Raw genomic sequence first — 15128 nt, forward strand, 5'->3', positions numbered from 1 at the left:
GGCATACTGTAGTGGGTTTCTCGTAAAAATACTTTCGAGTTGACTCTAAGGATATTCTATAATTCGCGGAACACTCTGTAAATATTAACAATCATTTTATGCGCACGAACACTAATTATTGTTATGTGACCGTCGAGCAACATATGCCAAAGTTATTTCCTCCCAATCTTACCGTATGGGGCCAGAGATATCCTTCAGAAGTAGTCAGAGTGGGGCTCCATCCTCGTACATGACCCATTGAAGCATCTCCATCAATCGGTCATGTCATTCGTGCTATTCATCGTTATTGAATGCGTTCCTCCAGAGCACTCACATCAGCACACTTTACTTTCGGGTCATTAGGGTGGCACGCATGTCCATGAATACAAACTACATTGAAGCTTTCCCTGCATCTCACTTATCAGTTAAGCGATCCATCACAACATGCGACTTGGAGGTGAAATACGATACGTGATGAAAGAAACATGTGTGCAGATGCTTGGCGAAAGTCACATTTAAAATTGCGACGTTTGAACACTTCCTGGACTACTTGAACACTAGTCGATATAATAGCCTATTGTGCACTTTCCTGTGACATGCGGCGGCGTAAAAAGAGGGTTGCAGCGGTGGCACAGTCCGCCTTTCACAATATTTAAAATGGAATCCATTATACGAAAAGTTGAAGTACATCTAGCGCATCAATATAAAACATGGCTTCAGTATGAAGCGGTGATGAAGGAGTGTAAGTCCACTAATGCGACGGATAGTCGCTCAATTTGGCATATCAATGATTTTCGTTTCTTCTATTTACAACTAATATTGCAATTAAAAAATACACCGTTATGATTTGTTAATTAGCCTACCACCCTTATAGTACATTCATAAATTAATACAGCAGTGAATTAATTGCGTATTAATATTGAATTTTGAATATTATTCATAGCTGCGTCGTATAATCTAAGCCTTTCCTTAATCATTAACGTCAAAGTAGAGGAGTCATTGCCGAGTAAATCTCATTAAACTTGAACGGATTATGAAATCAAAAAAGTGTTTGGGAAGAGGTGATATCCTGTTTGTTCCTGGTTCAAGTAATCATCAATTGATAATTGTGAAATAATTCTTTATTAATTTGTGCTACCGTTGAGGCATCATGCAGCATTTAGCCTAGAAAAAATTCTGCGAAACGGGAAAGCTAGCCAGCTATAGGAACCATGAACTCCTACCCTGTGAAGATGTCTGGACCATCAAAGTATAGACGAAAATCAATTAATACAGCCGCTATTTCTATTCCTTTTTTCGAAGTAGCTCAAACTTTCAACTTTCTGAATAAATATAAATTCGGAATTAAGAGAGAGGAGATTTCATTACAACTGTCTCGACAGAGCCATTCCTCCAGAATTCCCCACCTCCAGATAAGAGCAACCAATGAGATTTTCCTGAGAGCTATAGGGATTAAGGAGTGATATCCATTCAGATGGACTCTCTGGCCGTTTAGGTGCTCAATATATAAGATAAACAACCTATTAAGAAGATCATTGACGACCGGTGTGCCTCTACGCTCAGAAGTAAGTGCGCAGTTTCGCTCTCAAAGTGTTCCATCAGAAAAAGCGGGAAAATTTATAGGTGATCTCCGCACTGTTAATAGATCCAGTTTGCTGATATTGAAAAAAGGTAAGCCATTTAATGTGTTCACTGATCCCACCTTTTTAAGATTTAAAGATGTGCAGTAAATGCTTATTAGATTTTCACCTAGAAATGGTGTTAGTTGTGTTAGTGTCAGTGTAGGTAGGCAATGGTGTAATTATTAGCATACGTTCATAATACAATTTAACCTAGTTCCCCAATGACGGATATTATTTCACACCAATGAGCAAATTTTTGCAGCATCTACTATTTTGCAATGACTCAAGTCTTTCTAAAGAAACTCGTTTGCAATGGTATCGTTCCGCAATGTAGCTCTCAAATATCTTATGTACAGTAAAAGAGAGATATATCATACCTCAAGACGGAATTGACCAACTTCGCAGTCATGGCCTTGTTTAATGCTATTATGATATATAGATGGAAATAGCATTTAATATATTTAAAGCCATATTATAAATAATTTCATACTTGGAGCCAATTTAAGCAGGATTAGAATGAACATTTCTTCAAGCCTACATTTTCACATTGATATATTGCTACACATGTGTCAGTTTCGTTAGTTGTGTCTTCTACTTAGGTTTATACTGGACTTACAATATTTCGCGAAAGGCGATGATTTTTCATCTTCATGAGTTCTTTTTGCAATATTCACTCATTGAAAATGATCTCGTATTTTAGGAAATATTCTGCACTAGATCCGTAACATTTAAACGCCAATGATGCAGCAATTGTAAAGCCAAAACGCCAATTGTACAGCAATGTTTCAACTCAATACTCATCAAAACACTCATCTTTGAGTACCTCTCTCCATCTTCTATCAAAAGTATGAATGATACACAGGTTACTATGGATGAGAAAACGGTTTTCCTTCATGAAACTACTTTTCAGTCACTAATGATCTTTCATTGGATAACTTTAGATGAGAATTGCAGCACTGTTACATTGCTATGAGATTGCTACAATTACTCCTGAAGCGAAAACTGTTCGTCCTCTTTGCTATTAAAATTATAACATTATATATTAGCAAACCAAATACCTCTTTAAAATTACCCCTGGGTTTTAAGTATTGAATATACGTAAATTCAATTGTGCTCCTTTTTATATCGCTATTGAAAGCACCGGATTCGAAATTCAATCTTTACTTCGCCCACAGCAAGTGAGGCAAGATATCTGCCCGCATGGATTTCCTAATCTTAAGTACATATTTTGAACCAATTTAAGTAGGATTAAGATAAATATTTCTTCAAACCTATTCAGATAAATCCAAAGTCTATCCTGTGAAAAGACATAATCTGGCTCAGGTGTCATAAATTTTCGCCTCATCTAATCGCATCTCTGCTTCGGTGATCTTTCTGCGATCAATTATCACCACCTTGGTCTTAAAGAGGATTAGTGCTTCTCTCATCCCTTCCGTTGAGCAATGTTTACGGTGGGATTCTCCGGTTTTTCTCCACTAAAATAAATGGTGACTCAATCTTTTCATCACACAATGACAGGCTCATTCCCGTCTGATAGGCTTTCACGGATTCAATCAGGCTGGGATTTAAAAAATGAAACATTCATCGGAGCATGCTTGAATTTGGGGCTAATTGATAGCTATACGCAATATTTAGAGACATGTTTTACTTGATAAATAAAAAACGAAAATTTAAATTTCGACATGAATAAATGTGTACCTTTACAAACACATCATCCAAACACGTTTTTAAATAACTGCGGTAAGTCGTCAAAAACTCGACATGGAATGAAAATTTTAAAAAATATACAATGCTGAAGTCGTAGTCAACTGTAATTCTCTATATCCAATGTATATTAATTAAATAATTATGCTCATTTAGACTTTGCACCTTTTTTAACCATTGAATACATTTTATTAACCTGTAAAAAGTCATCATATTTGAAGTTTCTAGCGCATGTTGCGGTTTTATGGTTTATTTCAGAGTGATACCTATGATCATAAAAACAGTACCACGGGTTTTTATCTGCTCCACAGCTTTCTTCTTCCTTTCATTTTTTCCATTTCTTTTTTTCCTTTTCTTTCACGATTTGTGTTGATGTTTTGAATTGTTTTAATGACATGTTTTGTGTTGAAATGAATGAAAATTTTTGATGAGCTATGAGAAAGTTCCGACGGCTTGAAATAAATACGTGTTTGCTCGAATAACCTGTGCAGGCATATTATACTGATACGGGTATGCGGGGGGTGGCGAGCTTTGAGGAGTCAGGCATATAGGGGACTTGGACCTGATGGAATACCTAAGACCGTTTACATATTTTGTACTTAATACCATTTTCGTCGCGGCACAATTCTGGCCGAGTCTTTCACTCCAGGAGATGACCCACAGGATATTTATTTCAAAAGCAAGTTTTATACGAAGCTTTTCTTCGTATTGAACGAGGAAACAAATTACACTTCATGCTACGCGAAATGAATGCCATAAATTATCCAGTTTCTTTTTTGTCTAAACCATTAGAGATAATTTCCTATCCTTCAGATATATCGTGAATTATGTCGTTATTTCATTGCAATTAAAGATCAAATATATCTGAAACTGTAAATTTCAAAATATAGTGTTTGTTAAATAAATTATTTTACCTATATCCACAGCAGTCGACGGTGGTAGGTTAAATACCATTTTTTTATTCTATTCCAGGATGTATTCTCTGTCAGTGTTGGTACTGCTGATTGTTGCATCAGCAGCAGCAACGCCTAGGTTCAATACATTTTCACAGAATGCTCCTGGAGATACGGATACTGAGGCAAACCAGTTCTTCCATTCCATCCCAGAGGAAGGTATGTATTGATGACAATAAATTTGTTTCTAAAACCAATTTTCTGATTTTAATGTTTCTGGAAAACGATTATCACTAGTAGTGATTAGTGATTCACTACGTAATAGAATAAATGAGGTGCCTTTAAAATTTTAACTATAAGCAGCCATAAAAATCAAGTTAGATTTAAAAAACCTTAATAGTACAGTTTGTATTCAATTTAGAGCGTATGCTTGGAAGAAGCAGTTGAAAGAGAAATAATTTTCAATATAGGCTGCACTCCAGCTTCTCTGGACCACGACATATACTTATTTTTTACCAGTTCCATGAGTTTTTTAATCGTATAACTCTTTCTTGCGAGTACCTGACTTGAAGAATATAATTTAGGGTTTTTTTTCCTTATATTCAGTCACACAGCCTTTCATCTCTCCACTCTCTATTTTCGTGATTTCACTTAATCATTTGAAAATGCAAGGAATTAAAGAGATTGCCTAACAAAAGTATGCCCCAGGTAGACTTGAAATATTTTGTTGGCTTAAACCAATTCAGTATGGCCTCTTTCAGTTTTGACACGCTAAGATGACTTATGCTTGAAATAACCGAAAGTTTCCAAGATTGCCTTTCCAAAAATTGATATTTGACAAATTTGAGACGTGTCAGTCGGGACAAGGCTGTCACACCAGTCCCTGGTTGTTCGTTCTCGTTCTTTTTAAGGATTTTCAACGCAAGACGAAGATATTACGAGTTGCCACGACTCGACTGTTATTCTCTTTTCTTGGTTCTAGAAGTCCTTAGTGACGAAATAACCGATATCAACGCACTGGTGATGGATTCTTTTCAGTTCACCTAGAATTTGATGCTGATAAGAATAAAAAGACTTGAAAGTACTAATGAACTGGAAAAATAAAGCAAACATTTAATGAATTCAAAATCATAAGGAAGCTGAATTAGTCTAACTTACACAGAATAGAGAAAAAGGTTTGAACTAAACGCTCGATCTCACCACGTTCAGTGACTACAAAAGTTAGATGGTGAGGTATTTGAACCAAGAATTAAATGTATTGGAACACAACTAGAAAAGAAGACAGAAAAAGGCTTTTCCAAATAATCTAGAGTTCGAGCGACAGAAAAAAGTTCAGCATAGAGTGAAGCATTGTATAGTTTATAAACGATGACTTTGAGGATTATTTAAGGTTCTGTATAGAATGGAAGGTTCCAGGAATTTATAAAAATGGCAAGCCAAGACATGTAAAATACGAGTGAATTGAGAATGCCCAGGACCTTATTGAGTGATTTTTATAAAGGAGTCAGTTGGGGAAGGAAGAGAACAAGTTTCGTGCATGTTCTTAATATTAAAAGACTGAATAACGACAATTATCAGATAATAAATCAGGATGAAACTACTGGTGATGATTGATTTTTAATGCTTAGGTACCTATCTGTGTGTAGAATTTCCAGTGCAATTACCAAAACGGTTGATTACCTAACATAGAAATGAGAATTTGCATGGATCATTGAAATATTTTCTATCGCAATTTGATATTTTATGTCCAATTGTTTTTTTTTTCTTCGCAGATCGTAAAGCATTTCTGGTGGTGTCGCTAGTTTTAGGACTGGAGGAGAATTGGCCAGCTTTCCCAGTTTTGTTGCGGTACCCATCTCTTAAAATTCCTCAAGATTTGAGTATTAGTCAAGAGTTATATGAAAAATATAAGGTAAAAGCACTTTTCAAACATAATTAACGAACTTTAAATAGTTATAATACATTTACACTATGTTATTTTCACGTTCAATATGATATTGCCCATGTTTAGAATTTTCCGCTCTGACCTTAGTACTTAGTACTGAAGATCTGTAATTAACCCAGGGCTGGCCATTTTCAATACTAGTGCCTTATTTCTTAACAACCAAACTTTGATGCGAGGAACAGATTTTTGTTATCATTGTAAAGAATTAATGTCACTTTAAATTAATTCATTTGTGTATTTAGATATTAGTACCACTTTGTTAAAAAAATTGCTAACTACGATTTTTCAAGAGACGGATGGTGCAATGTTACGCCCGTAGCAAAAATTGAAGAATTTCAAGTGGCGTAATAGTACGCCCATGGCACGTAAAGCTTTAATATGACAGTTACTACTTTAAAAAAGAACCGAGGCAGTAAAACGATCGCGGTTCGCACGTTATTTGTTTAATTAAGATTCATATTTTTTTTTATTGGGTACATAGTATTCATCATATAATTTCGTCAAGCCTCATGTCTCATCTCTCTACTTGAGTCTGTATTTTTATCTAAATGCTCCTCCACCTCCGGGGGTCGGTTTTTGATGGAAAAGGGCTCTCCCGGAATTAGACATAGGAGTGTGATTTTAAAGCCTTGAATTTTCGCACATAAGTGCATTGCGGGTGACACCGTAACATTTATTATAATAATAATAATAATTTATTACTCCTACATTTTGTTTTTACATCTTTACACATAAAAACAAGAGAAGGAGGTTTACGTCATGTGAGTAGAATTGAGCCACCATCATATAACAAAATGTATGCCAACAATTCAGTAAATGATGCATGGGTGGTTTAGATAAATAACATCAAAATAAATTTTCAAATATTTCTTGAGAAAAGAGCCAGTATTTAGCAAGTATTAGCAGTACATTTGAGGTTTATTTTTTTTAATTCTAGCGGGCAGTAAATTAAATATCTTTGATTCCATGTAAAAAAACATTGTTTATATAAAGTTAACTTGGGTCTGTTTGCTACTATAAATGACTCAGTCCTTAAATTATATTTATATTTGTCAAATCCACTCGGCATTTATCGCCTTGGATAGTACCGGTATACTAACTTTTGACTTTTCTTTGTTAAAGAACTTTTTATTTATTCATAATTTGATCAATTTTATTTTTACTACAGCACGTGGATACACCACCAATGTTCCGAAGAAATTTGGTGACCTGGGTGATGAACAAATTTCACCTCACCCCACAGGAGGTGCTAACCCTCTGCCTGAAAAGTGTCATTTGCCTCCCCGACGGCACGTGCTTCAACACTGGCGACACGGGCGATCTATGCTGCCCATTTTAAGTTCCTCTCATCTCAAGAATTATCCTTTTTGATTAATTAATGATGTCTTTAGGCTTTAACACGCACAATTATAATGTCATGTATTTATTCTTATTATAATAATAAAAATGGCTAAGGCTTTGGCATGCACATCTTTGAACAGGGTAGTTTCCTTCATTAAAGAAAACGAAAGCCATTGATTGCGATTCGTTACCCACCATTAGTGTATTCATAATATACAAATTATTTGTTTTTAGAAATCCCAGTTCAGACGAATGGCATTGGTCAATTTTATCCTCATTTGAAAAAGGCCAGATTGACGCCCATGCGATGCCACTCCACGTGACGTCTCAGGGATCTAGTTTCTATGCAAATAGATAGGAGTTTTACATCGTCTGAGATTACCAATGCATGCATGAGTCACAGAGCTCAGGGAAACATCTCTTAATAATCACTTATTAAAATTGTCTAAGATCGGATAGCTTCCTTCGTTTGATAAGGTAGTAATAATCCATAATTAAGCCAAGTGCTACCTGCTAGCAGGGCACTCAACTACCTGCTAGCAGCCGGCGTCGTATCAGCGCTCAAGCCTCGCCTCAAGGTCACCTCACTTGCGGCAGCGGGAACCAGAAATACGTCACACGGACTTGTTCCCAGCATTCATACTTAGCCGTCGCGTTTTCGCGCGCTTGAAAATGTTCACTTTTCATTTAATCGCTAAAAATGGATATCGTCATTTTAAAATCTAAAAGCGTGAAATAAGTACTCCATGAGTAATAATCTTTCGATTTAGGCAGTAAAAAAATAATAGGAAACCACCCTATTGTTGATTTATGGCTACAGCAACATAACTCTTCTCACATAATTTCGCCTTTGTCTTCCTTAGCTGAACATCTATGCCATTACATTACACATTTCTGGTCCAGAGGAAGAGGGGGCCGAATTGTGACCTCATCTGGGCCAGGTAAAAGAAATAAATTAAATCAATTCAAAGGTCTCTTTCAACGATATGATTTCTTTCCCATTGTTATCATCGACCAACTACCAACATCACTCTTTCGTCAGGTTACTACAATTGCACTTCCTTAGGCCCCTTGCACACACACCGTTTTTAGACGGCCGGTAAAATATCGGCCGATATTTTACCGGCGAAGCGATGCTTGCACACACGCCGATTTTTACCGGTCAAACGATAAGCTGCTATGTTATTGAGCCGGCACCAGCGATCCACAGTGACAATAACCGGCAGCTAACCGGCATTTTGCCGGTGCCAGCGCGTGATCGGTGTGTGTGCAAGCTCCAATGCTCTCCCATTGTTCACTATTGGAATGTGGACGGTCGATATTTTACCGGCCATCCAAAATCGGTGTGTGTGCAAGGGGCCTTATAGCTATTAAAATATTTTTAATGGCCTACCTGACAAAAAAGCTGTCAGCACAAATTTTAAGCTCATTCCCAGTTTTCATCACTTTCGATGTAAATGGCATATTTTCTGTGAATTTTTTTCTGTTTATGGTGAAATCTATAGTTACTATGTTTTTGCAATTATCATCAAGAATCAAAGAGAGTATTATTCTGAGTAGTGTTCATGCATTTTTTTTATTTCAATGTCAAATACGATTGAAGCAACGATATGATATTTAATCTGCCGAGAAATTGTAGAAAGTAAGTAATGGTGCCTTTGAGAATCTAAATTTTTTGTGATCAATAAACAAGCATGATACAGGATAGGTTTCCTCTTTCGTATAAATTTTACTACTAAATAAACAAAAGCTATTGATGAATACATAATTAGGTGGTCAAACCTAGTGCATGTGGTTAAATCAATGTCCAGTCTGCCATTCCCGCACCAGAGTTGAGACGATCTCTCCCTGTGAGGGCACTTGTATGCAAAAATTATATAAATAAATGAATACACAGTGAGGATAATTGATGCCCACAATAGTCTACCGTTGAAGGTATTTTGATCGTTGGCTTATCAACATTTTTATACCACTGTCCCCTCCCTTTCCTTCCTGCAAAGCAATTTTCACATTACCAATTGGTATAGTATAAAATAAGCAATGGATAGTAATAAAATATATGGATCATAAAAGTATAAAATAATTGATATGCAAAAAATTAGCCGAGGATTTTTCAAATCACGTCTTCGAACGCCTTTGCTTCACACCCGAAAAAGACATAATTTTCCCCACTCATGAAACGGTGGCGTCAACAAAAGTTGGGACGTACTTTTGCGCATGGTTTCGTGAAGTTTCTTTGGGGTGAAACTCGACGGAGTGGACGGGCGTAAATCATAATTTCTGCCCCTCTGTCTCTTGCACACGGGGTCTCGGATGTTGGGGCTACTGCCCCATCTTCGCAAGTTATCTCTCAAACCACCCGCGACGCAAAGGACAGTTTCAGATTTCGGACAGTGAATAACGTGACTTGAAACGCTTCGATTCAAAGCGAAGTGGAAGCCTGATGGTGTGAGTTTCACCCAGATAAATTGGAGAATTCGGCAAAATGCAGTGGTAGGACATGATCTAAAATAAATAATGCACCGAAATGAAAATTATTCAGGATGGAAAGAGCAATTCTATAAGGATACGGAGCAAAATGATAGCATCGCTTATTTTTAGAAAAACTAACGGCCTAGTTTTAACTTCGCTGCTGACATACGCATGCTATTCTTTCAGCTTCTGCGGTGTGAAAATTTTAATTTCCATAAGTTCTCTTGTTTCAAAAACATACACCATGCGATAACAACAGATTTGTGACACACTCATCCTTAATTTATTCGTCATTGTTAATTCTTATACTTTCACTATGGAGCATCTTTATACATATAAGAAATAATAATGCTACAATAATTAGCAATGAATGAATCAGCGGGACTTACAGAAAATATTATGAAAGCTTAAGCCATGAATAGAGGTTATTATTAATTGATATTTATAATGAAAAAATCTAGAACGGAAATGTGCTGTAGCTGATGCAAGTGCAAAATTGATGGACGAAAAATATTTGGCATACTAACTTCAATTTACAAACGGAGGAAGGGAAATTCAGGGCATTAAATTTAGAATATCCCCTTCGCGCTCTGAAGCCTATCTTTTAGGAGAATCCCTGGTCAGTCCCCGGAAAATATTCCATGCAGAATCAAAGGTTTCCCGCAAAAATATACCATAAAAAACTCACGAAATCAATTCTGTACTACACAATGTTAAGAAAATTTTCTAAGTTTTAAGTAAGCCTAACATAAATTTCAAAAATATATAATGCATACAGTATAACTTAGAATAATAAGAGAAAATATAGGGAGCTAACTCAACCACACAAAACTAAATATATTTTAAGAGAGCATAAAATCTCAATTTTACTCGAACTGAAACTGAGAGATATATATAGCACACCATTATAAAATCAATAGCTAAATCACTGATAACATATGCCTCATATGCAATAAATAGAATTAATATGGAACCCATAAAAGGATTACATCATTTTATAATGTAAATTGCAATACCCTCGTCGAATAATTACCTACATATGATGAGCCAGTCATTGGGAGGAAGAAGTAAAATATGAATTCTATAATATATACACAGACGAGGTTTTGTAGTATAATTCAGCTAGTTCAAAAATGAATAATCATTACTTCTAACCTCAAGTTATCACAACCAGGAATTTCCGATTTGATTATTTTTTAACAAAACAGTTAAATACAGGCTTGCAATGTAGAATGCGTTGTACTTCAGGACTTGTCTAGTTATAGTTGTGCGCAGGGCCGGACTGGGACCTCTAAAAGGGCGCTGCCTTCAACTTAAGAAAGGGCGCAGTCCGAGGGTAGGGCTGTGGGATATTGCTTTGAAATTTAAAAAGTAAATTTTGAAAAAATAGGGTATTTTTTGCAATGGTTTCAAAAAAGTTATTTAACTATTACAAGACGTATGCGATAGAAGGTACGCTAATTTAACAAGCGAATACTCCAAATGGTCATGTGTAATTGGCTTCTACTTAACATGGATATATTCTAAATATTTTATATTTTAATATTTTCAAAGATATTCATTATTAATATTACAAATTACACTACAGCCACTATTTACAATGTTTGAATAATGGAAAAGATAAAACTTGTAAGTAAGATTAAGGCTATAAATGGGTTTTATTTATGTATACATTTATGCAATCCAAATCGTACATGAAACAAGAGACGTATTCAACTGTTTTATGAAATAAAACTAATACAAAATGAAACATATCTTTGTATAAATACAAAACAGCCTCTGAAAACTGAAGTTATCACTATTTATTGTGAAGGCCACTTTTTTGGAGCCCACTTTAATTATCAGAAGGAAAGTAGGCGCTTCATTTCCTTGCTTCGAAAACAGAGTTCATCTATAATATTTTCATTGCTAATCTTTGTGACTAATTCTCGTTCCGACTGCATCAAGAGGAGAGCTTCCAAATTCTCATTGCTCATGGATGAACGAATTCTCGATTTTATGAGCTTGAGCTTTGAAAATGCACGTTCGCAGCTCACTTTGGTCATCGGTATTGTTAAAAGGAACTTGTAAGCCTTATGGAGTTGCGGATACATTAATGAGTACATATTGTACAGATAAAATATCTTGTATGTACATTTAATACAGGAGTGGCATTTGTTGTTGCTTTTAGACCAAATTATTTCTTCATCTTCATCTTCTGATTTAGAATTTAAATTCACATCAATGTCATTGGAGTCATTCTGAAAGTGATCTTGTAAATTCAAATTAAAGATTGGCCATTGCTCAATAAATGATTCCAGTTCTTCCTGGAGCTTGCCTTTGTCAATGTTGGGGATCACAGAGCATATTTTTTCCAATGCTTGTTCTGGTATTCCATTTGTTCTTAACTCAGAGAATCTTACAGGATCAAAGCATGGAATCTTGATAAACACGATTTTGATCAGAAAACCTTGCTTCCATACTGGCGTTAATTTGGTCAACAACCACATAGAACACATTAACTTTAAAACTCTCTTCACTGCTGAATGGAGTTCCTACGACCTCATCACTTGTTTCATCTGGCATTTTTTCCGTTTTTTTCTGTCTTCTGGCTGGCAATTCACTCTCTATGCTGATGTTGTTGGAATATTGATCCAAAATTGGATTTTCTTCGATTTTATTAATCAGACTTTTTGACATGAACTTGACAAAGTTTTTTGCAGCATGTACAATGCCTGAAAACTCTTCTCTTATTCTCTTAAGACTTCTTGAGCTGATGAAATCAAATTCCAAGCCTGTGCATAATCTAAATTTTTTGTTTGAAGATAGTCCGACAAAGGCGTTGTTGATTTGACAATAATGAAGAACATCATAGCAGTTAGGATTGTTTCAAACGACAAAAACTTTTGAAGAAGACTGTTTGCTTCATTTCTTGTTTTGGAACTGAATTCTTGGGTATTTGCCACGATAGAAAGAGAAATGATCAACTCTATGTACACAGTTTTAGGTTGTTTTCCTTCATCTTCCGCCAATTTCATCCAGTTATGGAAATAGCAAATGATCTTGGAAGTGGCGTCACTCTTTGATCTCCATCTAGTTGCACCAATAGCACCCAACCTATAACTTGGATGTTGCTCCAAATAAATATCTAGTCTCTTGTGAGATTCCCTTACAAACACTTGAGTTTGCTGCAGTAAACCAAAAAACGAAATCGAAGCCGTCACAACTTGTGATGTGTCTACCATAACCAAGTTTAGGGAATGGGAATAACACCACGTATGAATGTGGTGTGGGATCTGCTCTTGCAGCCTGGCTGAAACGCCCTTATATTGACCACTCATCTTTGCAGCTCCATCAAATGAGTTGGCAATGCAGTTGTTGATATCAAGTCCTGCTTCCCTGATTACTTCGGTAAATGTCTTGAATATACTTTCTACTGTTGACGACGACTGCACGTTCTGTAAGCCAATAATTCTTTCTTCTACCTCCGTTCCCAACACGTATCGTAAAACAATGACACATTGGTCAAAACCAGAGACATCTGTAGTTGAGTCCATTAAAACAGAGTACGACATAGCTTGCTTTACTTCATGAGTGATAATTGATTTGATCAAAAATTTTATAATGCTCATTGTTTTATTAACGGTGGTTTTACTCAGAAATGTCACCTGGCCTCCCCTTCCTCTGGCTTTAGAAATATCATCGTTTGCTGATTTTAACGCAGCTTTACTCGTTTGAATGATTTTTTGCACATGATTTTCTAATTTTCTGTCATAATTGCAGAGAAGAAGGATTATATCTAAAAAAAATTCCATGGTTCAATGAATGGTTATCAAGGGAATGGGCACTTTCTTCTGATGCCCTATAAGCAAGGCCTTGTTTTCCAATAAGTTTTATAACATCTATAATAGCAGACACCACTTGCCTTCGATCAAATACTTCTTTTTGTCTTTTTGCAAGCTGTTTTTCAAAAATTTGCTTGTCGATGGTCGATCCCCTGTCATGCGCCACCTTAGCCTTAACTGATTCTTTGTGCGATACTGAAGCCTCAAGTTCAAGTACAGTTTGTGTCAAATGTCTGTAACGGTCAAACCCCTGGCAGAAAACTGATGAATAATCCGTAAAAACTAAGCATATACTGCAAAACAACTTTTTTGGACTAGTGTTGTAAGTAAGCCAGCTGCGTTTTAATTTTTCGCCATCAATATCTACCGTGAAAATGCTTTCACTAAAAGGCAGTCGTTTGGCGTTTCTGTCACACTGAACAGGATGAAACTGGAAAAATGAAGCAATGTCCAAGTCTGTCCGATTTGGCTTTTTATAGTACTTGTCATTTTCATTGTCCAACATTAACTCTTCATTTGTTTGACTCTGTACTGTCAGTGAAACTTCATTGTCTGTTTTGTCTGTCGCTGCTGCCAGTTCACTTGGCTGTACTACTTTCACTTCGGAAACTAACAAATCCACTTGAATATCACTCCCCGGGTCATCCTCCGCCACGGAATGTTCTGAACATGAGATTTTTTTTAAGTTTTCGATAGTCCTCCCAGATTCTCCATCAGCATTGGAAGAATAATTTGGCTGTAAACCATGACCATAAAAAGTGGTTATCTTTGGCAAATTTTGAGCAACTTCTTCCCTCTGCCTATCGTATTTTTCTTCTCTGTATTCATTTCCTGATTTTCTTTTTTTCTTTGGCCTTTCTCCTTCCATTGTGCCCTAAAAAAGAAATGTATGTATGCGAAAATGTCCTCAATAATCGCTTTTAAGAAATATGTCTAGTTTTGTGGATCAGTCCACCATAAATTATTGACGGTGACACAAATGTGGGAGTGAAGGTCTAAGGCCAAATATCGGCAATACATAATTATTGAAGTTTCTTGTGTAGTCAGAAGTAATCTTACAACAAATTAATGGATATTACCAAAATCAAGTAAATCAAAATATAGAGATGGGTCGAAAAGCAGATTTCTCAAACTCGAAAATCGAATTCGAATATTAAATCATTGCTCGAATACCTCGAATTTCGAATATCTCGAATACCAAACGAAGAATGCGAGAATTTTTCACTCAGTTGCCTATGCAGCAGGAAACACTAGATTTTGGGGAGTAATTTTAATTTCCTTTAAAGGATTCGAACAGGAATTAAGCTGATTAATAGAATATTTTAATTTTATATAAACAATTGGGCAT

General features: G+C 36.0%; 1 protein-coding gene across 1 annotated transcript; it reads left to right on the forward strand.

Annotated features, from left to right (window-relative positions):
• Positions 1 to 1459: 1459 nt before the first annotated feature.
• On the forward strand, positions 1460 to 7621 carry LOC124167281. The gene is made up of 4 exons (XM_046545201.1): positions 1460 to 1650; positions 4278 to 4417; positions 5971 to 6110; positions 7312 to 7621. Exons 2-4 carry the CDS (start codon positions 4279 to 4281, stop codon positions 7480 to 7482), a joined length of 450 nt encoding a protein of 149 aa, XP_046401157.1. The 5' UTR covers positions 1460 to 1650; position 4278; the 3' UTR covers positions 7483 to 7621.
• Positions 7622 to 15128: the final 7507 nt, after the last annotated feature.

This window comes from Ischnura elegans, chromosome 1, assembly GCF_921293095.1.
Source record: "Ischnura elegans chromosome 1, ioIscEleg1.1, whole genome shotgun sequence".
Lineage (NCBI taxonomy): Eukaryota > Metazoa > Arthropoda > Insecta > Odonata > Coenagrionidae > Ischnura > Ischnura elegans.

Coding starts and splice junctions, on each gene's coding strand:
- LOC124167281 (XM_046545201.1), top strand. CDS start 4,279: ATGTATTCTCTGTCAGTGTTGGTACTGCTGATTGTTGCATCAGCAGCA. Junction 4,418..5,970: donor CCATTCCATCCCAGAGGAAG/GTATGTATTGAT, acceptor TTTTCTTCGCAG/ATCGTAAAGCATTTCTGGTG. Junction 6,111..7,311: donor AGTTATATGAAAAATATAAG/GTAAAAGCACTT, acceptor TTTTTACTACAG/CACGTGGATACACCACCAAT.